Below are 27077 nucleotides of genomic sequence, written 5' to 3'. Positions count from 1 at the left end.
TCATTCCTCTTAATATAGTTCTCTAACTTCCATTTTTTCAAAGGAAAATTAAATGCTGAGAAATATTGGCTCAATGAAAATCTGGTGTTTTGAAAATTAAATGCCCAGTTATTAATTTATAAATCTGATGTTAAATCTAGAAGAGTGGATGAATACTAATGTAACATGAATCCAGCCAGATTGCAGCATCACCTGAGAGGACCGATGTAATTTATCATGACTAGCAGAGGAGGGCAAGTCTAGAGTTGGCTTTCCTATACAAAAACTCAGGGCAGCTGCATATTACTATTTGGAAAAGATCAGCTGCTACTCTGGAGTTCTGAGTTAGACTCAGAGCCAACTGATGATGTGCTTGCAGTGGCTAAAATAGTCAAATGCCCTTGAGTCCTTGGGAGAAAAGTATTTATTTAAAAATGAAAATAAGCTACTTAGCATTACCAATATTAATAATAACATTAATAAAATAATTTTATGACAAAACCCTAGTATACAGAAAGTGTTGTTTCCATGCTCTTCACAATGGCTGTTTTTTTAATGCATCTTAGATGGCAAGAACAATATTAGATTATAAATTTTCTAAATCTGATGTGATGAATGACATTTACAAAAATTTCCAGACAGGTTGAAGTTTTAAAATATTTTTATTGTAATTTTGGTAAGATTTCACATCTAGTATACAATTATTTATTCCAAATACTTTCCCTCCTTACCCCCCACCTCCCTTGCTGCTTAGATGGTGGTCTGTCGGAGAATCAATGTTCTTTTTGTCTACCCATCTCCCTTCAGTCTTAATAAAAGGTCTTAAACAGTTACATGAGAATCAAAAAAACAACCCAACGCTTTTGGAGAATAAATCAGGATCTGGAGTTCCAAACAGTAATTCCAGTTCCAGTGTACAGCACGTTCAGATCAGAGTCGCCCGCTTGGAAGACAGTACAGCCATCTCTCCAAGCCCCGTGACAGCTTTGCAGATTCCAGTCCAGATCACCCATGTCTGTAAGTGTTGGAACCTCAAGACTCCTTGCTACTTGATATGGTTAATGGCTCTGACACCTTTCAGTCTTGTAGAATGTTGATAGAAATTTATCCAAGCTGACAAATTAAAGGAGATCTAAGGCATTTTATATTTGTTAGCTCAATTAATATTTGAACGAAAGATGAATGTGTGACAAGGAAGAACTGATAACCAACTGCTCAGCCATTATAGACCGTTTTAAATCATCTTACTTTCTAAGATGTTATAAATTAACTATTAATAGAAAACGACCTAAAATACAATCAATTGTGCAAAGAAATAGAGTTCATGCAGTGGCACATCATTTGTAGTAATTCAACAGAAGACAAAAATTAGGAAAAGATTTCAGATGGACTATAGAAGAAATGGATTTTGGTGAGGTTGAAGATTTTCTTAATAAAGAGCCAATTCCTATAGGAACTATTTTGCCTATCCCTCTGAATTCCTTAACCCCCCCTTTTTTTTTTTTGCTTAACGAGATTATGAGAACCTAGCAATTGTAGAAGTAGAAAAGTATATCCTAAGCTGTAAGCCAAGTTGGTCTTTCTAGTTACTTTTCTTTCCGTCAGTGACAGAAAAGGAATGAGAATAAAATCTCAGAACCATTATTCTTCACTTTCACTTTTTTTTCCTATGTAATGTTATTTGCCTATGGAAAGGTCATTACCAAGACTACATCAATGTGTTATTCTCAACTAGGGTATTATTGGCATTTTGAGGGGTACAGTTCTTTGTTTGCAGGGTGCTCCTACACACAGTAGGACGCTCAGTGTCCCTGACTTCACCCACAAAATGCCAGTAGTGCTTTCTAATCATTATGGCAAATAGAAATACCATACAGATTTTCAAATGTTTGAGAATCACTGGGCCACCTGTTAGTGTTATTAACACTATATATCTGTATATGCAGTGACTGTCAAAGTTATCTTAGAGACATTTAAACTAATCATGCCTGCCTTAAAGTTCTAATTTAAATTTGGTTATTTGCTTTAGCTTTCTACCAGTATAATAAAGAACAAAGAATTTTTCTTTGGCACGGCTCATTTTTATAGTTTTGAGAATTACAAAGCAATTGAAATTACTAGTCTACTCATAAATATGAGAGCTGCTGTTGGCTATAAATCATGCATGGAGATTGTTACAATTTTCCTTGGCTATTGAGTTGATGGTACTTTTTGGGGAAAATGATACCTTACTATTCATTCACAGCATGGCTTTTTGAAAGTACTTAGAATAGTGTTATTCCAGTAAGAAATGTGAGTATAATAAGAGTTTTAATACACACCCATTATTCTTGACATTCAGGCTACAGTCTCATGATTGTTCTTCCTTTAGGATCGGCAGATTTTAGGGCCAGAATAGAAAATATGAACATGTTAGGCTTTTCAGGCTACATAGGCCTTTATAGAATTTTGTTTTATTTTTAAATTATCCTTTAAAATGTAAATTCTTAGCCTTGAGCCACATTATTTGCAGCCATAGTTTGCTTACCCTTGATTGAGGTTATCTGGAATCGCTTCAAATTATTGTAGGTATGATCTTAAGGATCCATCAGGTATTAAGAGAAAAAACACGAATCAAGTGCATTTCTTTTGGTAAAGGTATCACATTTCTTTCAAACTGAGACATAGTCAGAATATAATAAACGAACAAACAGTATGCATTAAAAGTCAGTTCTCATTTTTCATGTGGATTTACCTCCAGGTATGACTGAAAGCACCAAGAGATCACATTTCTTCTAATAAGTTTTAGTTCTATATAACCTTCAGCAGACACTGATTAAATCTGTGTCTCAGTTGACCCACCTATAAAGAGATACTATCTGATCTCTAAAGTGCTGTTCGGTCTCCCAAACGTGGTCTTCTGAAATAATACTTATATTTCTTTAATGGTTTTGATCCTCATAACAACTCTGTGAGGTAGACAGGACAGATCAAGTTTCTGAACATTAGTTTGGATTAAAGTAAGTTATTTGCTGAAGTTTACATTGCTAGGAAGTGATGCCACTAGAACTAAAACCTAATGTTTTGGGAATACCATTACAGGCATCTGTACTGCCTACCAGAATGTCCAGAAAATTCTTTTTTACCAAGTTCTTATCTCATTACAGGTTAGCCTTAGTGTATTCCTCTTACATCCTAACATTAAAATATTTTACAGTCTATACCAGGGGTAAGCAAATATTCTCTGCCACAGCTGTGCAACTCCGACATTGTAGTATAAAAGCAACCATAGAAAATACATAAATGAACAGGCATGGCTGTGTTCCTATAATACTTTACAAAAACTGGTGGTAGGCTGGATTTGGCTGTGGGCCTTGGTTTGCCAACCCCTGATTTGCCATCCCAGACAAATCCATTAAACTTCTTATATTTCATAAGATATTTAAATGACTTCACGTTTCCAGATAAATTGTCCAATACAAGATTGCCTTTGTAATAATTAAGTACACTGGGGAAATTCAAATTTACGAAGTATTTTATTTATTGTTGTCTTTGTTCTTACCACAGCTTCGACAGACTCCCCTACTGCTACTGTTGACTCGGAAACAATAACACTAAACAGTGGAACACTACAAACGTTTGAGATTCTTCCAGTGAGTAATACTTCGCAAAGAAGATATTGGCCACTTTTATGCATAAGAAAGATCAGTAGGCATCAGTTTTAGAAATGTTACATATAAGCAAATGAAGTATAAAAACATGACGCTTTAAGTGCAACTATGTCCATGATTTTTAGGCCAGATTGTTAAGATGACATAAATCAGATTTCTACTTTTATAATTAATTTTAGTCTCTTCATCTGTATATAAACCAATAGTATGCTTTTTTTATGTATTAAAATGACAGTGCTAATGAGTAGTGTACATGCTATGGCTTTGTACTGAATCATAAGCAAATATATAACCAAAAGGTCCATATTGGTTATTTGAGAAAAAGTTTGTGGAATGAATTATTTAACAACATTCATTCAGTAAACACTGCACTAGCAATGTTGCACATTGCAGTGTTGGGAATATAGAATTTAAAAGCCTCAGTCCTAAATAGCATAGCCACTTTGGAAAAGAATCTTGCACTTCCTAAAAAGGTTAAACAAATAGTTACCATATGATCCAATTCTAAGTATACTTAAATATGTCCACATAAAAAGTTATACATGAATGTTCGTATCATAATCAAAAAGTGGAAACAACCCAAACATCCATCCACTGATAAAATAGAATATGCTGTAGCCATACATACGATTCTTTGGCAGTTAGAAAACCAAGTACTAACATACGCTACAATAAAGATGAACGCTGGAAACACTATACTAAGTGAAAGAAAATAGACACAAAATCATATAGTGTACAACTACCATTCATTTGAACCGTCCAAAACAGGCAAACCTATAGAGAGAGCAAGTAGATTAGCAATGTCTATGCTAAGAGGTTTTGGGAGAAAATGGGGCATGGCTCCTAATTTGAATGGGGTTTCTTTTGTAGGGTGATGGAAATTTCTTTTAAAAGTCCCACTTCTTGCCTTGCTTTCTAAAATAGGGTAAACCCAGTATTAGCTCATTTTTCACAAAGAAAATATAAAGTAATTAAATTGTGTCAAGATTTGCTATAAAGAACATCAGTGGTATTAGTGCAAGAGTTTATCCTCTCCATAGCCAAATCTCATGAGGATAGCCCAACACAGCAAAAGGTTCTCTAAGAACACCCTTGGAACTTCTGTAAATTTACTTAAGCCTGTTTCCTAATCCAGTCATCTCCAAAACAGGATGTATAAAATAACCATTTTTCACAGGTACAAAAAAGAACTTCATTTTACTTTATTTTGCTACCTCCTTCTCCTGGCCAAATAAACTATACACATATATTTAGAATGTGTTCAGGTTTTTATCTGTGGGGTTACAATCAAATATTTAGAGACTTATGTCCTAATTAATAGAGAATGATGATAGTGCCTTAGCTACAAAAAATTATGAGCAATGAATGTTATTTAAGTATGTTAAATTAAGTACATGTATTATAATATACACGTACATATAAAGAATTTACTGCCAGACCATATGTGATTAATAAATACAACCGCTAGAAAACATTCAGCTTTCACTTTTATGGAGGAAAGAAAGTGATTCCCCACTGTGTGCCAGACACCATTGTAATCATTTCCAATTTTCATAACCTTTTCCATGAGAGGTAGTTGTTTGTTATCCTCGCTTTAGCAATAAGAAAACCTAGATTCACTGAATGATAACCAGTTGTGGCTTAAGTCCACAAGACCACATCAGACTAAAGAACAGGTCATGTGACTTTAACCTCCAGCTCTATTTTAAGTGCACATACTTTTCCTTCGGGGTCTTAGAACAAACTGAACTCAAATTATTATATAGAAGCTTAATGGCTATGAAAGGTGTTGAGTTTTGCTATACATCCGTAGTCTCAAAAAATAAACATATTATCTGTTAACCAACTTTTCAAATAGTAATTTTCTTTTCTCCTTCAGCAGAACACTGCTAATTGCTATTTCTATACATTTCCCCTTAATATTTGCCAAATATTTGCTAAAATTATGCTATGGGGAAAAAAATCTGTTCAAGTAATACTGCTGCATTGCCTTTTCTAAAATGTGAAGCTTTTTAAACTAGGAGACTGCCAATTTTTATGTGCCATAGAGAAAGGATAATGAGGGAAGACTGGGTGCACTGGGTTACAGGGTAGGGGAACAGTAGACCCTGTTAGCACCAGCACACTAGAAAGTGGCTTGTGTGACCATGTCTTGGTGTCATGAAACAAAAAACTGAGACCAGGCCATAGAAATACAGGGAGCGAGAAACAGGATAAAGGCCTTTCCTCTCTTAAACCTCCAGGCCAAGTAATGACTTAACGACAAGTAGTCAAGAGTATTATACCGTTCATTTTATTACGTTTGCACCTTCACAATTGGTAAGTACATTTGTGGCTAGTAAAGTCAGTCCCCATTTTGGATACAGAGCTGGACTTAATAAGTACTAGTAAGTCTGCTTATTACTCAATAATCTGTTGCACCTGTGTTGATCTTTTTTTTTTTTTTCCTTTAGTCTTTCCATTTACAGCCCACTGGCACTCCAGGCACCTACCTACTTCAAACGAGCTCAAGCCAAGGCCTTCCCCTAACTCTGACTGCTAGTCCTACAGTAACCCTGACAGCTGCTGCTCCTGCTTCTCCTGAACAGATCATTGTTCATGCTTTATCCGTACGTTACCTTACATAAATTCCTTGATTTTCCTAGTTTTGGTAGAGAAGATTGGCTGACAAGTGTCACCATGTTTTTCTAGTTTTCAGTGTTATGACAGAACCCATGTGCCTTCAACTTCAGTACTACTATCTCTAGGGGAGGAGTCGATTTTGAGCTCAGTTCAAGTATTTGAATATCTGTTAGGGACCAGGATTAAGAGATAAAAAATATAAGAGCCAAAATTAATACAGTCCATTTATTTAAACAATTTGTCCTACTGCTGTTGTACCAGAAACAATACTTTACATTATCACTCTGCCTACACTGAGGTAAATCTTCACCCACTATGTCTCCTTACATATGATGGACTTACATTAGGGGAATAGGGACATGAGGAGAGCAAAGGTCCCAATGGGGAAAGAAAAAGGTTTCTAGAAAAATAGTGATAAGAACACTTCAGTGCCAGAGGTGAGAGGTGGGGGGAACAGTAGCCCCTATTAGCACCTATAAATGTCATTTGTTGCCTATAACTGGAATATGGAAGGTACTTTTTCATTTTACCATTGTTTTCTTTAACATTTTATAGCCAGAACATTTGTTGAACACAAGTGACAATGTTACAGTGCAGTGTCACACACCAAGAGTCATCATTCAGACAGTTGCCACAGAGGACATCACTTCTTCCATATCCCAAGCAGAACTGACAGTAGATAGTGATATTCACTCATCTGATTTTCCTGAGCCTCCAGATGCCCTAGAAGCAGATACTTTCCCAGATGAAATTCATCAACCTAAGGTGACTGTAGAGCCATCATTTAATGATGCTCATGTATCCAAATTCAGTGACCAAAATAGCACAGAACTGATGAATAGTGTTATGGTCAGAACAGAAGAAGACCATAAACAAGAGGAGGATTCACCCTCTCATTTAGCCCGTGCTTATGTTACTGAGGTAAGTTGCACTTAAGGGAAAAGCCTAGAAGTAATTTATGGGGTGAGATCCTCTAGTACCTTCCTTTTTACTTTAGAGACTAAATAAAGTGCAAACCCCCACCTCTGACCTCACAAGTATCAGACAGCCAGTAGTGTGGCTCTGTCTTACCACTGTTCGTCACTAAAAGCTTTCCCTGTCCACCTCCAGTACATTTAGAAATGTTTGTTGGAACCATTTTCCTGAGGGTGGTTAGTAACAGATCTTTGCAGTTTAGCTTAGGAACCTCAACCCACAGTAGAGCAGCGTTATTTCTTCTAGATTCAGGGAACCTATAACTGAATTGGTTCTCTTAAGTTCTTTTTTGTTAATATTTAGTACTTTAGAGTATGAAGTTATTAGCTTTGTCCATTTTAAGACCTTAACTTTCATTTCTTTATATTCTAATTTTAAAATGGGATCATGTTTGAAAGTTAAGCCCTTTAAAACCTAAACGTGTTTGGGATCTTAAGGAAAACTAATAAGGAATATGAGTCAGAATCTCATTTTTTCAATTATTATTATTTAGGATTTAGAGTCTCCTACTATAGAAGAACAAGTTGATCAAACAACAATTGATGATGAAACGATACTTATTGTTCCTTCACCACATGGCTTTATCCAGGCATCTGATGTTATAGATACAGACTCTGTCTTGCCTTTGACAACACTAACAGGTACTGTAATACAACTCCATCACGTGCCTGATAAGTCTTAAGGGGAAAAGCAGGCAGATAGTTAATTCCGTTATTTTAGTCTTTCTTGCTCCAACGATAAAGACTAGTCTTCTTAAATTTTGCACTTTGGTAGAATACTTAAATTCTTGACATGAATTAAAGAATATATACATTTAAGACTAACTTGAAACTTAACTCATTACAGATCCCATACTCCAACATCATCGAGAAGAATCAAATATCATTGGATCATCTTTGGGCAGTCCCGTTTCAGAAGACTCAAAGGATGTTGAGGATTTGGTAAACTGTCATTAAGTAATTCTTAGAAACAGGTAGCTCAGGCAGAGAAGCCACACTGTTAATTACAACATCTCCAAAGAAATAGGAGCAGCTCCCAAGAGGTTTAACTTACCATTCCTCTGGCTTTTAAATAGCTACAGTGCTTAAGCCACATAGAGTGTTGCTGCTATGACTTTTTACCTCCTTTAAATATATCATCTGAGTTCTAGTCTTATGAAAGCATGTAGATGAGTGGAGTATAAGGGGTCTTAACTACATAGATAGATCCCTGTGATTAGTGCCATTTGTCAGCAGGGAATTTCATTCACTTCACCTACTGAGAAAAGTTTAAAATCACCAAAGCTTAACTACTCTGTTTTAAAAGCTGTAATATTCATCTCTAAAGATGAGACATGAATCTCTATCCTGTCTCAGGTAGGCCTATTTATATTTCAGAGAGGTCACATCAGCGTGATCTTACCAGTGACCACCTTCAAAAAGATTATCATTAGTTTGAGACTTGACCAGCATACAAGGACACAGACCTACGAGGTGACTGTGGTAGTTACCTGTGGTTTACCCATTGCTGGCGGTGGGAGCTGATTTAAGCTGGGCAGAAAGGAAAGCATTAAAAGAGTTAAGAAAATTCACTACAGCTAAGTAGAATTTTCCCTCAGAACCAGTTGTCATCAGTTTACAAAATTAGCACTTTGAAGTAAAATTAAATGGGAGGGAAGTAAAGTTCCCTGTCCTATACCATGACCTTTTCTTACATGTTTTGCTATATAAATTACCCAGAAAATATTAAGGAGGGTATCAGAGTTTGCCATTCACTTAGTGCATTAGCTGGTGAGGGTACAAAGTAACTTCTCCCTCTCAGGCAATTAAAAAAAAAAAATGCTTCTGTAATGAAAGGAAACAAATCAAGAGTCATTCCTATATTAGAGAAGGTTAAACCAAAACTAGCCTCTTAGGGCTTTAATGCATATGACCCCTATAGAAAAGTCAACAAAAAAAAAAAAAATTGTATAAATTATTTTATTTATTATTGTAATTAGATCATCACAATCAAAGTTGTCTTTTCACTGTCTGTGTTTTGTTAACGTGAACTTAAATTGTAGTTATAAGCAAAAGTTGGTTGCCTAGGGAACAATTGTATATTCAGTTTAACAGAAATAAAAGAATATTTGTCTTAAAATGCAAGATTGATTGTTACATAGCCTTTCGCCATGCAATCTAATTATAAAAAATTTTAATCTCAAAAGTGAAAATTACTTGTGCTATTTGAGCTTTAAGAGTTGGAATGTTTAAGTGCAACATCAGCTCCTTAAACAAAAAGCAACGTGATCTATGATGTGTCTCCCTTGCAAGAGGGAATTTAGATTCACAATTACATGAAAATCATGTATCAGACTTCTGCAGGAGATTCTTCAGCATACCTTATCCAGCACTTACAGTCCTAATATATAGCTTTGAAGAGACCTGGTAAGTATTTTCTCCTTGGCAGCCTCACTTTCCCACATCGTGGAAGTACAGGTTCGCACATATACATAGCATGATGATAGAAAATAAGATATAGTAAATTAGATTTCTAAATTTCGGTTCTAAGTCTCCTTGTCGATACCAGTAGATCTAAAAGAAGAAGAATTAAATACAAGTTTTAAGTAATAGTCACTGGATCAAGTATTTAAAATTTAAAATGCAACTAATTATTTTCCCTCTAAATGAGACGTTATTAAAATCTACACTCCTGAAACTAATGCAGCCAAAATTTAATTTTTATTTTTTACAATTCAAGTAGTACCAAGTTATCATACCTATTCCTGCTTTCTCAGTTAACTCTGTTCTATTTTCAGACAACAGAGTGTCTACCAAGACTACATACCTAAAATATGTACCTTCTGGACATTTTTAAAATATATTTGAGTAAAAGATATAATTTTTTTTTAGGTACTGAGAGGACAACTTTAATATAACGTTTGGACTGCCAATACAATATTGGGCTTCCATGAGCATGTATTTGGTTTAAACTAGTTCACTATTAGTCACTTCTGGCTTTTGGTTGGGAGTAGGAGGAGCGCATCTCTTGGAGCTCTGTCCAAAGGCTCCCAAAGTAGGTTGGCCCTCTTCTTCCCTCAGGTCAGGACTACAGCAGAATCAGTGACTTAGAAGTATGGAAGTAGCCTTCCCCATCCCCGTTTAATTTTGACTCATAAGCACATTACCATTATGATTTAAGCCCTATGTGAGTCAAAACAATTGCTTTTAAGGGTTTACTGTTTTGATTCTGCCTCAAAGGAAATGAAACAGCCAACTAATGAGCGGCTAAACAACTAGGCCAGTACGCAGCTTAGATCCACCACCACCTATGTTTTCCTTACCTAAAAGAAAGCCTTTTTTATAGTAAAAGTGAACATTCTTGTGACAAGGATACAACTGCAGCTTTAGGTTTCCCAGGAGACTGGTGTTAATTACTTTCACTTGGGGTGATAAGCAGAGATGGAAATAGACTAGTTTTGTAATTATTAGAAATGTATCCAGGGTGCCATACGTCTTCCCTTAAGAGCAGCAATGGCATTTCTCAGCCTGCTGGGCCCTGCGGGTAGTCCTCGAAGGAACAGAAGTAAATTAAATCTTTCACTACCTAAGTTTTTTGCTTTCCCGCCGCCCCCCACCACCACCTAGGTCTTTTAACTATTTTTTTCCTTCTGTTTTTTTAGCCTATCAAGGGAACAGTTTCACTTTAGTGTTACACCTTTGGGATTTAGGAGAAAAGAAAAAAATTAAAGAAAGCCCTGCGATTAATATTGAGAATTCTGACACCCTTGGCAGGTGAGAGTTGTAATTAAAGAAACTTTCATATAGACAGATCCAGGGCTGGGAATCTGTCCCAGGCACTGAGAGGATACTCAAGTTAAATTCTAAACAGTACTCACAAGTATGCAGGCAGTAATACTACTCAAAGAGATGCAGACAGCAAAAAATATATTCAATGGTTTTGGAGGTAGTTGAGGGAAAACAAAAGCACTGATCAGCGTTACCTGTATGAAGAGAAATTATGTCAGGCCTTAGGAGTAATTCCAAGACTTGGTTAGGCTGGCGTCTAGGCAGTATATTACAAAATCTCTCACGTAGAATGATACCTACCACTACAGTTGCCTTCTGGAACAGTAATATATTTAATAAAATATTTGTAAATATGCTTGTGTTATTTCTTTTAGTACTTCCTCTTTTCTAACTTTTCCTCCTTTATGAAAGGAGACAACATAGTGTTAAATCTAGCTAAACTCAAGAAATAACCTCTTCGTTAGAGATTAAAAAGGAAGCATTTCAACCTCATTCCCGAGATTAACGGTTATATTGGGAAAAGTTACAACCTTTTTGTTAAACTGTTTTTGCTTAACGTGAAAAATACTGAAAGATAAGTTCCAAATGCCCTATAGAGTTGTTTCTCCCATAGATAACAGCAATGACCCATTCTTTATATTAAGTCATGGAAACAAAGTTAACTAAAATTTTCTTATATTTAATGAAAATGTGCCACAGAAATGTCATTCTCAGTATGTGGGAAATAGAGTTTTGTTTTTATTTTATTTTGATAGCCCCAAGCTGTATTATATGGGATGAAAAATTACTACATGCTGACCAAATCTTTTTGAACCAAAAGGTAATGTACTTTAAGAATAAAATAAACGCAAGGTATTAGCAGGAAAAATTGGGAGTTGTGAATTGTGTGCAGAAAGGAGTTACTGGTAGCCACTGATAACAAACCTACTAGGCAAACAAACAAGGCAAACTCACAAAACTGTTTGACTTGTACTACACATACTCAACTGGGGCTAAGGGTGGAAATCAGTTTAGCTACTCTAGTTACAAACTGCAGTTTTAAGTGGTAATAAAATTGCATTAATATAACTGGAATATTTCACATGCTTATGCACTGGCCCCATTTAATTACTTTTTTGGAGTTAATTGAACCACAGTACTAAAGTTTTAAAAACTTTGCCTAAGAGCCTGGGTGAGACAAAATAAAGATACTTACTAGAATCAGTAAGGATGTTAAGCTGCCAACAACTAAATTGATGATTCGATCCTGAAACAGAAAAGAGTATTTGAGCCATATGATGGATCTATAGCACTTTCAGAAAAGTACAAAGCTAGTCACTGGGTGGTTAGAATGAAAGAAACAAAGATCCTGCCCCCCTTTATACAGACGTAAAATTGTCAGAAAGGCAAAGCCACCAGAATGGGAAAGATGGGGACAACTAATTAGGAGAAGGTCTCTTGATAAATTTTATGAAGCAAAGGGACAGTGGCACTGAGATGGCCAGCCCAAAGCCTTAGTAAAAAGTATCAGGAACCAGACCGTATGTGATGTCAAGTGCCATCATGAGTGTAGACCTATTTGTGATACAGCTTAAGTATCCTTGTCTAATCAAAAAGTAGATGCTACCACTAGAGGGATCATAGAATGAATGCCACGGCTGGAAACGAATCTCAGACCATCTTGTCCAGTGGTTTTCCACTTACTTAATAGCAAAAGTCTAAAATATATAAACAAAAGTAGAATCCTTTAATTCAGCAAGTTAGAAGTAACACAAACAATTCCTAAATCAGGGTCACTGGTTGAATTGAGTTATAGGGACTAAAAAGTTAAAGTAATACTTTTTATATATTACGAATGTAATATTAGTAATACATATTACAGAATAAGGTCATAAGAGTTTAAGACGGTAGGAAACTGGCCAATGAGAATACCAAGCAGTCTTATTTCTGAGAAGTCAAAGCTGAGTAATGAATAGGTCTTGGAGACTTTGGTAATGTGTGCAGAGAATAGGATATGGAATGTAAGCAGCCAATAAACGAAAGCTCAGAGATGGGAAAGGTACAGGAACAAGCAGTGCAACAACTAAACACTCATTTCCAAATTATCTCTAAAGATAAGAATCCAAAGAGGCAGGCAGGCCAGCCAGCCAGCCAAGCTGAAAAGGAAGAGAGAAGGAAAGCCAGAGCTATATTGGGTGTGCCTGATCTAACCAAGGACAAACCACTCTCCAGACCAAGGCCAAAGCAATTCAGATGTTATAGAGGACAAAGGAAACTGACTCCAGCCACACCCTTACTAAACTAGGAAGCCTCAGACCCAATCTTGTCACCAACTCAGGGAAGCCTACAGAGCACACAGGAGTTTGTCTGAAATTAATGACCATTTTTAGGAAAGGAACCCAGAGGCAAATAATCAATTATCACTATTAGCTTATTCCCATACAAGACAAACGTGTGTGTGTAACATAAATGTGTATGTAGACAGTCTATTAATGGGAGCCCCATTATTTTTTGCCTTGTGAAAAAGGTCCAACTAAACTCTTCTAGTCTATTCTGAAAAGTCAAGAATATCTGTTCCCATCTCCTTAGGAGCTCCAGGGATTTACAAAAGTTTGCAAAGGTCTGTGTACCTCACAACAGTTATCTTAACCAATAGAAAGAAACCAGTGAAGAGGTTCAGGTGACAGGTGGTCAAGAAGAATCACTAGTCTCAGAATAATAGCACAGCAAGTTGCCAACCAAGATCAAAGCATGGGTAAAAATAATGGTGAAGGGAGAGTAACTATGCGAGGAGTTTTTGAATATCTTTTCTAAAAAATCATGGGATGAAATGGTCTTAACAGATGGCAAAACAGGCTCAGGCAAATTGAGAACTCGGCAAGTTCTCAACAATAAGTGACAGAGACAGGATTCAATGTCAACAGAGTAGATTACACATACACTGCTCACTGGAAGAACAACCTAGAATGCTACTTGCTGGCCTAAACAAAGACATCAAGTGGCAAGTGACACCTCAAAAAGCCTATTAGCAAACTACTATAAAGCATTTATCTTCCAGGAATGAACATTTTCTCATAAGTGATTTTTTTACAGATTATTGAACTTATCCATATAAACCTAACTGGTTTTAATCATCCATGAAAATATATCTAAATTTGAATGAATACTTTCCTGCTTACCTTCTAGACAGTTCAAATGGAATTCCAAGACATCTTCATGAATATCAGCTACTCTATTATAATGCAGTCTCTCTGGGACTCCCAAAATGGGGTGAACTCTTTAGGATATGGCAGAGCATTTCTCACGGGTTTTCTTTCTCTAAGCCAAGGCCTTGGCTTCAGGCCTTCTGTTATCAAAGTAACCATGAATCCAGGCCAAAGAAACAACAGAGTTGACTCTGGAAGGCCACCTTCTAAGCGCTTGCTACACAAGGCGTGGTCTGGGCGCAGGAGCATTGGTCTCATCTAGAAGTCCGTGAGAAATGCAGAATCTTGGGCCTTGCCCCAGACCTACTGAATTAGAATCTGCAACTTAACAAAGATCCTCGATGATTTGTGTGTACATTTAAATTTGGGAAGCACTATAAAGTTTAGAGTCTAAACTAAACAATTTTGAAGACGGAGAAGTTCATACTGTACAGTCCCCTCCCTGGACCCAGGGATTATCTTTCAGAGCTTCAGCAGCTCCTCCAGCTCCAGTCCCCAAAAGTAAATGAATAACAGAATAATTAAATAGCCAGTTAAATAGCATTTCAGAGGAGAGTTTTAGAATAAACCCCAAATCGGAAATAGAGTATGTGAAGAAAAGAGAATACTGCATTTAAACTTTGCTGTTTATGGAATGAACTGAAACTCAGGTTTCCACTTCTATAGCCAGTCTCTATTAACTCGGTTATTTCAATTTCTCACAAAAATTAGCTCGGTCTTCTCCCCAGTTTTACTACTATCCGATTTCCATCTACCAAAACTATTCTCCCCACTCAGAGCTTTAAACCTTATACTGTGGCTTATTTTCACTCCCCAAGCAAGGAGAGTTGACAGGACCAGAGTCAGCCTTGATCCTTACCTGCAGAGAGGACAGGAAAGGGAATCAGGATGCCTTTCCCAAAGACAAATACCACCAGGTTGAGAGATAACTCATACATGCATACATGAGCACATGAACATAAAAATATACATACATGTATGGTTTTGAGAGGAATTCTGATGTTACCTCATATGTCATTTATTTATTCATTTAAACTATCTCAATTATATTTCAATGAAACTAGAAAAAAATTATCTACTATATTCCAGATGCAAATGTAACAAAACCATCTCCAGCCTCCAGAAGTTTATACTATCCAGAGCATAAGAGGGCACTAAGAAGAAACAAAGTGAGGTACCTTGGGCAGTCAGGGAGAGACTCAGAGAAAAGTCAAACCTGAACAAAGACTAGCAGATGAACAAGAAAAGGTGGTTCATGAAGAAGAAACTTCACACAAGAACCCCAGGAAAAACAAAAGCACAGCTGTTACCAAAAAAAAAAAAAAAAATCAGGCAAATGGAGATAGCTGAAAGTTGAGCAAGTTGCATGAGAGCTGAGAGGAAAGGGGCTGGGATCAGTCTGCCAAAGGAATCACATCTTGACCTTCCTTTGAAAAAAGAAAGGAGAAAAAGATGGACATACATGCAAATGGTTTATACCTAGGACGGGAGACGGTAACCCTGTGAAGCAAGTAACGAATACCCTGTCTCCATTCACCAATGAGTAACTAGGTTCAATGAGCCTGACTGGCCCAAGGTCATACTGCCAGGTAGTGGCAAAACCTATCCAAAGCTCTTTGCAAAAAGCAAGCCTAATGAGCAGTTCAAAAGTCTAAGAATCCTTACACCAATACATGTCGTCCCTGAAATAAGAGTTAAAAAACCAAGTTTCTCATCAGAGTTCTGACGCTAGATAGCTATGTGACTTTAAAAGGATCTCTTAAGCCATTTGGGTCTATCAAATCAAATGCTATCTGGTCCCTTCCTGATTTAATAATTTATGGCTCTGGATCATCAGTATTGGGGCCAGAGTAGAAAGCCAACTCCTCAGCAATCAAAAAGCAGAGGAGCCCCCAGACTTGCTTGGTCAGTCATTAGCCAGCATCTTGATAACAAGACAGAGAACTCCAAACTCATTTCAAATGTTTAGGTGACTTAATGATGGCTCTGGGAGGAAAATGGCAGTAACATCCCAAAATACCAAAAGCTGGCATTTGTCCTCAGCAACCTGGAAACGAGCTGGTTCCAGCCAGTTTGAGATGCTAATAAGTAAAATCGTGTTTTACCTTCCATTTCCACAGCAATTTATGTTTTGCCCACTTCCAAAATGTATTTAAGGGCTTGTGCTACTATAGTAAAATCTTAATCCATTTAATGAAAAGAGCAAGAAAAAATTGTAAAAGGGTTTGGGGAATGGAAAGGAGAATTTATATAAAAAAATTTCACTAAGAAAACTTTCATGCTTTAAATTCAAATGTTAGCACTAAGACTCCTAAAAAAATTTCACTAAGAAAACTTTCATGCTTTAAATTCAAATGATAGCACTAAGACTCCTGGCAGCCAAGTGGAAAGTAAACGGGGTTTACAAGGTCTCACTAAGAAAAATAAGCACGCTGGATCACTAGAAGAAACAAACCTCTCTTGGGTCTAAAAAGAGTTTGCTGCATGCATCTGTACAAACACAGGAACAAAGAAAGTGCAACTACTTCACACAGTCATTTCTTATACTGATCCACAGAGAAGCTGAAGCTATAATGTTCCCGAAAGAGTAAGATGTTGGGTGGGAGGTGAGATGGCTGACATGCCACACTCCCAATTTGACAGATGCATTAGGAGGTGGGGCTTTTGGGCGGTGCTTAGGTCATGCATGAGATTAATGCCCTTACAAAAGAGGCTCCAGAGAGCTCCCTAGCCCCTTCTACCATGTGATGATGCAGTGAGAGTCTACAACCCAGAAAAAGGCCCTCACCCAACCATGCTGGCACCCTGACCTCAGACTTCCAGCCTCCAGAACCTTGAGAAGGAAATGTTTGTTGTGTCTATAAGTCACCCAGTCTGCAGTATTTTGTTAGAGCAACCTGAATGGAATAAACGTCCTTTATTTTTGAAACATATGTCCCTGGGCAGTCTCATGCCAACTTCTTCCTTTCTTCTTCACAGTTACCTCAATTATTTCAGCACCTGCTTTGCCAAATCCCCCTTCCTCAAACCTGCTCCTCTACTGCCCTGAATCTGGTCTTCGCACACACCCACTGACTAGATCATCCCAATTTGTTGCACCAAAGCTCTCATTTGAGGGGCTCCCCACCAATCTCTAACCATGGAGTCAGCAGTTTCAACAACACACGTAAGACTCTCTGGTACGTGTGTTCATCTGCTCTTGATGCTTTGAAAACCCAGGCCCGAGTCACCCTCAAGCCCCCAACCAATTCTATGCTCCAGCACCAAGCCTTCCTGTGAAACCTTTAAACTGTCCTACCTGCCAGTTTACACATCTGTCTCCTCTTCTCTACTGTAAGGTCTCAGAGGCTAAGGACCAGGTCTGCCATGCTCATACTCAGATTCTGGGACACTGCACATGGCTGTACAGCTGAAATCCAGCCCAATGCCGCACTCTCCAAGCTGTGCACCCCGGCACAGGCCTGCATCTGCCCAGAGGCAGGAACACCTTTTTTTAATTCAGACAAAGTCAAGCCATGTGACTGTGAGAGCTGCCACTACCCAAAGAGATAACCTTCTTCTGATTGTACAAAGGTGCCACCATATTAGAGGGTAGAGAGTATTGGCCATTTCTCTCTGCCAACCCCAGTGCCCATCATATATTAGATGCTCAAATATTAGCTAAAAGAAGAAACTGAGTTTACTACAAATTCACGTTTTGAGCTGGGCCTTCACTGTACTTCCATAGCCTTTTATTTTGGGTTGACCGTCCCTGTATCTCTCCAGAAAGTGGTTAGAAGCACCTCAACTCAGGTTTCCGATCCCACTCTTGAAGCCTATACACCAGCAGAAATTCTTAGAAAAAAAAAGATGCCACAAAAAAGAGGAAAATCCTTCCCCATTTCATTCCTTCCAGCCTGAAGAGGATGAGGTGACCAGCTTCTCAGCCAATCCTGCACCCATTCCTTGGCTCGATTAATCATCTCCGTCCTCATTTTTATGTTGAATCTCTCCCTCAGGAAGTCCATCTCTTGCCCCAAAATCTCAACACCCTCCAACATTAGAAGAGCCTTCCATCCATCCTGCTTCCAACTTTGATGTTAAGTATTCATTCTCCACTCTTTTGACATAAGTGTTACGAAGTTAGGAAGAAAATAAAAAGAGTAAATGAGTGACCAGGGTGGAGAAAGGGAATCCTCTCTGAGGATGGGTGACATTTGAGCAGGGGCCTTTATAAGAGAAAGGAATGAGACATGGAAAGATCTGAGAGAAGGGTATTGCAAACAAGCCAGTGCAGCAAGTGTAAAGGCCCTGAGGCAGAAGTGAGCTTGGGAATGAGAAGAAAAAAAGAAGGCCAGGATGACTGAAGCTTAGTAAGGAAGGAAGAGAGAAAAAGGAGGATTTGTTTCGATGCCTATCTTCTCTGCAGTACATATATGCTCCATGAGAAAAGATATACCATCTAGTACATAGCATATTTCCTGGGATAATATGCACGTGATTAATAATTGAATAAAATAATTGAATACATAGAAGCACTCAACAACCTACAGTCTCCACAAGAAAATTATACTCCTTAGCACAGCATTCAAGCCTCTTCACTCGGCCTCACTTTTCCTCTGACCATGCCTCCCCGGTTCTAGACTCCCATCACAGTGGAGCACTCACATTCCCTCGCTGCTTCCTATATCTTCCTGTTCCACCCCTTTGACACAGCTGGACCTCCTGCTTGGGATGCCCAAGCACCTCCTCCTGTCGAAAATCTTATTCCTGCTTCTAGGCTAAGACTCAAAAGCCCTCTGATCTGATGGCCCCGGTAGAATTATTCCCTTTCTCCATGCTTCCTGGCACTTTGCTCATCATTTTATTATAGGGCTCAATCCTATTTTAAATTCAGCACTTATCCTCCCTAGCCCACACGTTCTTCAGGTCACTGAAGACAGTGATTATCTTCTCCTGTGAGGGAGAGAGAAAAAAAGGCAATGTAGTCGGCATGCATTACATGTGCAAAGGGTGCCGCTTCCAACCTCTGTTAAGCTGGAGGGAGAGATTCAGACCCTTGAGCCACATCCTACAATTTTATGGCCAAAGTTCTGCATTTCTTCATCAAACTTAAGGGTTCCAATACCATAAAAGGCTGATTCTCAGAAATGATTTTTCTTTTCTTCTTCCAAATCACAGTGGAAAACTTCTTGTCAGGAAAGCTCTGGAAACAGCCTGGTCAGCTGCCAAAGAGGCAGCCCTCTAGAAATAGACCAAAAGGATGTGAGATGCAAAAAAAGGTTTGGGCCCAGCTGAAGCAAAAAACCAGAATTACAAGGCTCTGACTCACGATGTCACCAGGGGCAACCCTAGGGACATCCAGCATCCACTGGATGGAGAGCAATGGGACACCTTTTCTCTGATCACAGGTACTACTGTTCTGAGACTTGCCAAAGAAACACTAGATTGAACTGTGCCAGAAGAATGCATGAGAAAAGATTTATGAGAATGCAGGCACACCCACACTCTACGACTTTCACACTGTGAACTCTCAAGTGCCCCGCCACGACCTCCACTGCTAGCTACACGCAGACCTGAACACCAACTTTTCCCTCGTTTCTATCTAGACAAAGTAAATGCACAGACATTTTTAAATATTTTCCTTACTTAATATTTTGAAGTTATCTTTCAATTGTGAATATTTTTGTATACCCATCCTGCCAGATTCTCTTTTTCAGAGATACATGCACTTGAAATATATTCTTTTCATTGAAGTATCACTTATGGAAATCAGATCACAGTAAAAGTAGAAAACAAACCTATTCTACATGTTTAAAGGACAAATGATCCCTAGAACTGGTACCCAAAGGAAATGCCTGACTTTTATGTGCTGATCTTCAGAACAGGAAGCATGTTGCAAGGACTATGAGGTCAGAAGCCTGACAGACCTGCCTGTGCCTTGCATAAGTCACTTAACTAGTAAGCCTAAACGTCCATATTTGTAAATGGTCAAACACACAGGGTTGCTATAAGGATTACAAGATAACACACGTAAAGCGCCTAGACCAGAGTAACTAATATTTAATAGCGAACTGGTAAATGACTGCTAATATGGTATTAGTGTTATTTCTACTACATCTAATGTGTGTCTTACCAGTGAGATTACGCTCCTCAGAGATGAGTAGGAGCTGAGCTGGTGCCATGCCCTGACCCCAACTTACAGGGCAGCCCCAATTTCAAATGCATTCCATCACTCCAACAGTGGGTTGACTCTCAAGTTTGTCAACCCACATGTCCCTATGGCAGTTCAGATAACATGGTCACTATACCTATACATGGCCTATGGACTAATGCTAAGAAAAAAATGACTCATTTCAGTAGACCCAGCTTATTACTACTGACCTGCGAAAACCACATCTATAGAGAGGAAAATTCAGCAGAACATCTGCTTGTGAGATGCCAGGCCTCATTTTAAGTATTTTTATACAATATCATATTACGTTTACTACTGGCCTTCTTGCTGAGGTCCAGCAAGAAGAAGGTCGAGTGATGACTTTAATTGCAGGAGAGCCTGAAACACCATTTCCTATTTTGGTATCAGCATTCCAGGTTTCTGAACGCCAGCCCCTCCTACTATTGGTTCCTCCTATTGTCCCTTAAAAATGAAAGTTATTTTTTGGTGATATTAAATTGTCACTTCGCTTTAAACTTAATATACATAAAATCAAGAACTGGGCAAGGCACTGTGCCTAGTGCTAGAAAGACTATAGAAATGAGGCGACTGGCTCCTCCCCTCCAGGAGCTTATAGTCTTGTCAGGACATAAGATTTTATAAATCCCTCACAGCACAAGAAGTGCTGGGGGCATCTCTGACGGCCAGGCTCCTAGCAGGAAACTATGGATGCAGGCTGGGTTGTAAGGAAGGTTCTAAGGCAGCGAAGTAAACTGAGCAGAATGCAGATATTTGGAGAAGACAGGATGCTACAGAAAGGAGAACAACATTTGCCAAGAGCAGGGAGGCAGCTAAAGGAAGGGAATCAGTGGAGAGGTGCCATCCGGGACTGGACTCCTATAGAGCCAGGGTGAGACCAGCAGATGTCAGCTCTCCCTTCACACCAGTATCCTCTGAGGGGCTTTCAAAAAAAAAGAAAAAATGCCTGAGCCCAATCCCCAGAGATCACCAGTCCTCTGCTCTGTGGGCAGGGAGAAAACACAAATTAGAATAGGAAAGAAAAAAGTCATGGTATCCATCAGCCTGAACGGTTTTTCCAGCACAAGAAACGGCAACTAACGTGGTTTGACAGGCTGGAGAGGCAAGGGGACAACTGATCCAGTCCCTTGGGTGGCCAGCTCTCCTTTGAGGAAGACAGGAGTTGTGCTCAGAGGATCACCCAGAAGCTCTGTCAAAGGAAAGAAGCTAGAAGCCTACACTCCTGGGAGGACACAGCCTTTGGGGCTCTGGGCAGAGGCGGCAGGCGCACAACAATCTGAACCACAGCTTTGTTGTTAATAAAGCAGCAATCCCCAAACTCCCCACTCCCAAAAAAGACAAAAAGTAGCACTCTAATCTTAACACTCTTATTTGCAGAAGCCAAAAGCCCTAAGTTTGAATTGCTGGAATTGGACTATAGGTTGTTTTTAACCATTTTTATTTATTTGCCTCTTTTTCCCCCTCCCCCCCCCCCACAGGATGCAGGGAAAGTACTTTAGTACTTTTGCCATAAAATGAAAGATCTGAGCCTCAGGGCTTACTACTTTGCCCTCTGCACAAAAGATTTCCCTCCCACCCCTCATATTATCCGAGTTCAGTGTGTGTGCCTTCCTCCAAAGTCACTTAATGTTCTTATATCACATCCAAGCAGGAATAAAAAGACAAGAAATGTCACCACCCTTCTTAGAGGATGAATCCCTATTTGGTGATCAGTGAAAATCAACAGGCTGGTCTGGGAACCACCTTCCACCAAGTGCAGTGTTCTAATTTGCTTTGTCCCTGAAAGACAGCCATTCTCCTCCTCCCCTCCTAGGTTTACCAGTCTAGACTGGCTGAAACTGTTTTCAGATGATCTGGCAATCAGCTAGCAAATCAAGACTGCCTCATAAGCCCTGAGGATAACAATGCCCAACCATTTCAAAGACAGAAAGATGGCCCCAACTGTGTTGTCCTAAGCAAACTTTTAAAGGCAGCCCTGGGCAAGAGCAGAAGGGGGCAGGTAACTCCAGGTTCTAGTTCACACAGAGGAGGGAAGGGAGGAAAAGGGGACGGAGCTTCCTAGAGTAACATTTCCCAAAGGATCTTCTGCCAAAACTTATCTCATGAATGCTCCTAGGGTGGAAGTAAGAACTGGGCAGGGCGTTGTGCCAGCACTAAATGGCAAAGCCACCAAAATAGTACAGGTTAGTGTTCCAACTAAAGTCCCAATGAAAATTAGCATATTAAAGGTTCTGAGAGTCCCACAGTAAAGAAATGTTTCATAACCGTGACTATGGAACCACCATAACTAATAATTCACTTGCTTATAATTGCACTGTCTGATATGGTAGGAATAGCTACGTGTGGTTACTGAGCACCAGAAATGTGGCTGGTCCAAACTGAGATGGGCTACAGGTGAAAAATACACACTGAATTTCAAAGGCTTAGTATGGAAAAAAAAAAAAGTAAAAATATCTCCACTTTTTGTATTGGTTATATAATGAAATGACAGTATTTTGATTTATATATTGGATGACAGTATTTGGATGTATGGAGTTAAAATTAATTTTCACCTCATACTTCTTAATATGGCTACTAGGACATTTAAAATCATATATATGGCTCACATTATATTTCCATTGGACAGTGCTCCTTTAGAAAATGCTAAGCTACAGCACAGGCTTAGAAGCCTCAAATGTATTGTATTATTGTGGCATTTGTGCCACACTTTTTCACCTGAAAGAGGTACTTATCCCAGAAAGGGGGATGGCTGAAAACGCATCCAGACATCCTGACCAGCACGCATAAGACAGCCCACTTAGCAACAGGTAATTCTAAAGCTGTTAAAGAATGAGGGAGATATTTCTTAGAAAAAATGAACATCTTTCTTTTTTTGTCCCTTACTCCTTTGGTATTTATGTAACGATAGAGAACTGTTTCACTTTGCTCTTTGCTCCATGACACTATCTGTAAAGTTATTCCTAAATACGCTAAAGATTGAATAAATTTGGAGTTCAATAACTGAAACCATACATGTGAGTACAAATGAAGACATAAGTTCCCTCAGGGATTGCCCACGAGGGTGCAGCTCAGGATCCACTGGGTGATATATTTATTGTTCTAGATTCCACGATCTTTCACTCACTCCATGAGTTTGGGTGAACCACTTCACCTATTTCCTGTGAAAGGGCAATAGGTATATGAATGTCTATAGTGCTTTTAGAAATATGTGACACAAGCCATATAATTTACTATTTACTACCCCAGTCAACTCATGGAATGGGCCTCTGGTGAAACCACCAGAGGAGAGCGAGTTGTGTGACTGAACAAGTAGCCTGCTTTGTGGTTCAGGTTCCTCAGTTCTAAACTTGGAATGGCAATGCTCATCTTACAAAGGAATCTGGGGATCGAAGGAAAGCTGAATGCCTAGCATGTTACCCATTACCCGCACTGAGCAAACGATTTCACTCCAGACGCTTCTCTACTCTGTGGGCTTCAGTAATCTTTGCCTTAAAGTTACGGACTAAATCTAAAGCTCTAGTCCTTTCTAGATTTAAAATTGAGAGGTTATACATGATTATTTGTTATTAGGCAAATATAAGAGTACAGAAGATCTGTCAGACTACAGCAGGAAGTGGGTTTTCCCCTTTCTGGATTTTTTCCTCAGAAGTGGTAGTTCACTAATATTAAGTTTCCACTGTAAAGTGGCTGTTGTGGCCAGTTTTCTGGCATCTGAAAAAGAGCAAACTAGGAACACTACATGCAAACTAGGAACACTGAAGGGGTTCTCAAGGTGCCCAGGAATCTACCCGCTCTGGCAGTTTCTGCCTTGCCCACTTCAGGTCCTCAATAAAATCATCTGCTGTCTTCAAAGAAGGATGCCTCTCCTTCTTTAGGTCTGGCACCTCAATTTATAAGAAAAAAAAATGATGTTTTCTCCACCCCCAGAACAGGGGTCTCTCTCCTCTCTCCATTCTACACAATTTCTCTGTGTCCAGTCGTTCTGTCAAACCCACAGAGGGAGCCGAAGTGAGCTCTGAGAAGGTGAATCTACTGTTACAATGCCTAAAGCTGCCTAAGTAGTGTCAGGGCTATATTCTCTTGGACTAAATAAGTAAGCAATAAACAGAGACATATTTGGAATAGTGAGGTTTCTGGATGGATTTCAAGTGGATCACAGGCAATAGGAAACTTACAGTCAGTCATTGACTATTTAGGCCCAAGCAAGTCAGAAAATATCGATATTTCTAAGTGTCTATATAAATCAACAAGCCCATTACCAAGTCATATACCTCAGTACTCATGGGCTATGGGGTTAAATGAGATCAGAAAGTTCGCATCACCCAGAACCCCAATCTGTGCACCAGGGCATGGCCGGGGTAGGGAGGAAACAGTGAACCTCTTCTCTCTCAAAAAGGCGGGGCAGCCAGATGCCCTGGGTCCAACTCCTTCAAGCAGCAAGCTGCCTCCACTCTCCAGACCCCATATTCCCTTCTAGCCAAATCCCAATTTAGGGGCACTCATATCTGAAAGCCCAAGGCTACCAGAGACTGAATGGAGAAGCCATCCTCTGCAGCAATCCCCAACCTTTTTGGCACCAGGGACAGGTGCTCCTATGAGAATCTAATGCCTCGTGATCTGAGGTGGAGCTGAGGCGGTGATGCTAGCACTAGGGAGCAGCTGCAAATACAGATGGAGCTTCGCTGCCTAGCCTGCCATTCACCTCCTGCTGTGAAGCCCAGTTCCTAAAAGGCCACAGACCAGTACCGGTCCACAGCCCAGGGTTTGGAGACCCCTGCTCTAAGGTCTTCCCCAAGCTTCCCAAATAAAAATGACCAGTTTCTCCTCTTACCCCAACATACTCCCTCGGTGTCCCATAATAGCAGAGATCCAACCGCATCACATTTATTTACATATTTTCTTCACCTAATTGGGTTCCTTGGACTCCCAGGGCCTAGCACATAATGCTCAAAAATGTTAGCAAAAATAGAAATATCTACTGGACTAGAACCATGCTTCTCAAACCAGGTGCACTGTGGGTGGGGATAATGCAAAGCCAGAAGATAAACAAAGTGCATCTCCCTAGAGATCAAGCTTAAAATATTTTCTTATTAAGACACTTTACAGGAAGGCAAAATCCACATGGAGTTTTATAAAGTAAAGTAGCAGCCCTGCAGCAGGTTGGCAGCTTCCAAATTCAGGGCTCTGCCCCACACTGCTGGGTGTATAAGTTCCCTATCTTTTCTACTACAGGTCCTGCCAAAGCTGAGAAACCCAAGAAGCTCTGTGCCCCAATTTTTGAGAGGCTGAAAGCAATTTGCCAAGGGTCAAAGATTACCAATGCCACTTTCTAGGTGAAAAACAAAACAAAACAAAAAAAGACAAACAGGCTAATCTTGCCCAAACAACTCAAAAGAGTAATGCTTAGTAAACGCTGAGTACTTGAAAAAGAGCTCTCTTCAATTACTGGCCTGGAACATCACATGATTAAGCTTGTAAGAAAACATACTTTTTAAAAACCTAAAGTAAGGTACTATATAGCTTGTTAGGGTCCAGAGACCCTCTGATCATTTCCTGTAATAAACGCCAACAAAGAAACTCCCATTTCACGCCTCTTCTCTTTTATTTGCTTGGCTGCCTTAGCAGCAATCCTTAATGCCTCTAGATAAACAGTAATCAGAAGCACGTCTGCCGGCTCTTTCTTATCAGAGCCTCAGGCGCACATTTGAAGCCTCTTGAAGGTTAGCACTCCAGCTGGATATGCCTAAATGCAAACTTCATACACACCTTCATCTCCCACCCCCTACCCCCCAAACCAGGGGCTTCCGCACTCCACTGAAGGGCCCCCAACAGCCTAGAACTTTCTGAACTTTTCTCCACCCCCGGCCTTCAAGGATCTTGGCCAACCCCGTCCCAAAGAAGGAGCAGAGTGGCAGGGAAACATCCTGAGATGGAAACGGGGTTGAAGAACCAGCCTTCTCTCTACAAGTGCCTTCTGGGGCCGCAGAGGGCCCAGCCAGGACTCTGAGCGGGAGGGCAAAGAGTCAGACACACAGACACACGCCCAGACCGGAGTCCCGGTCCGCACTCACCTTGGCGGACGTCTCTCCGAACAGAGGTCTGTTGTCCAGACCACTGGTGCCGTAGGTCCTGGTAGGGAAGTCCTCCATTTTGGGGTTTCTTCACTCTCCCCAAGTCACTCAAAACTAACCAGCATTCCTTCCCGAAGTCTCAAGTCCGAGGCTCCCCACGCCGCCTGGTCACCAGGCACACATAGCTCAAGCACAAGAGCGTCCGGGAAGTCCGGGCGGAGGCGGTGGGTGGGCGCTCAGACCCGGGGAATCAGGCCGCTCCGCCTAAGCCCGGCTCTCCTCCTCATATTGAGCAGCTGCCTTAGGAAGTGAAAGGAAACGAACACCTAGTGGCCGACTCTCCGCGGGACGCCCCCACCCGAGCAGCTCCCACTTCTCCAAATCTCAGCGCTCAGCCCGCCTGCTTAGCGGCCACACGGTCTGCGGGGCGCTGCAACTCGCAATGCAAATCGCCTTCCCCTCGCCATCGGCCAGGCGTGATTCCCACCCCTCGCCCCACCCCGGCCTTCTGTGTGTCCTACTGTGAGCACGCAGACTTTCATGCTCCGGGAGGAAAAAGTTTTCATGGAAGAATTCATTGCAAGCCCTTCTCCAAGCCCTCTGCACCTCTCCCCCTCCCAATTCCCCAGCGGCGGGAGAAGTGAAGTTAGTTGCTC

General features: G+C 40.0%; 2 protein-coding genes across 7 annotated transcripts in view; one reads left to right on the top strand and one right to left on the bottom strand.

Annotated features, from left to right (window-relative positions):
- DMTF1 (cyclin D binding myb like transcription factor 1) overlaps positions 1-9349 on the top strand; it is a 50235-nt gene extending 40886 nt beyond the window's left edge. For 4 of the 6 annotated variants that reach the window (XM_011364239.2, XM_011364231.2, XM_011364257.2 and 1 more), the window contains 6 exons: positions 787-996; positions 3526-3611; positions 6083-6238; positions 6807-7172; positions 7720-7867; positions 8073-9349. In XM_011364239.2, coding sequence (XP_011362541.1) covers positions 787-996; positions 3526-3611; positions 6083-6238; positions 6807-7172; positions 7720-7867; positions 8073-8182 — 1076 coding nt within the window. In that variant the 3' untranslated portion in view covers positions 8183-9349. The remainder of the gene's footprint in view (positions 1-786; positions 997-3525; positions 3612-6082; positions 6239-6806; positions 7173-7719; positions 7868-8072) is intronic. The other 2 variants (XM_023533458.1, XM_011364266.2) reach the window with 2 other exon arrangements.
- Positions 9171-26722, bottom strand: TMEM243 (transmembrane protein 243). Its single transcript, XM_023533477.1, has 4 exons — positions 26422-26722; positions 12189-12239; positions 11083-11187; positions 9171-9778 (listed from the first exon to the last, which is right to left on the bottom strand). Exons 1-4 carry the CDS (start codon positions 26497-26499, stop codon positions 9656-9658), a joined length of 357 nt encoding a protein of 118 aa, XP_023389245.1. The 5' UTR covers positions 26500-26722; the 3' UTR covers positions 9171-9655.
- Positions 26723-27077: the final 355 nt, after the last annotated feature.

Source organism: Pteropus vampyrus, unplaced genomic scaffold (genome assembly GCF_000151845.1).
Source record: "Pteropus vampyrus isolate Shadow unplaced genomic scaffold, Pvam_2.0 Scaffold4, whole genome shotgun sequence".
NCBI lineage: Eukaryota > Metazoa > Chordata > Mammalia > Chiroptera > Pteropodidae > Pteropus > Pteropus vampyrus.
The sequence above is the reverse complement of the archived record's forward strand: the minus strand, read 5'-3'. Positions and strand labels throughout refer to the sequence as shown.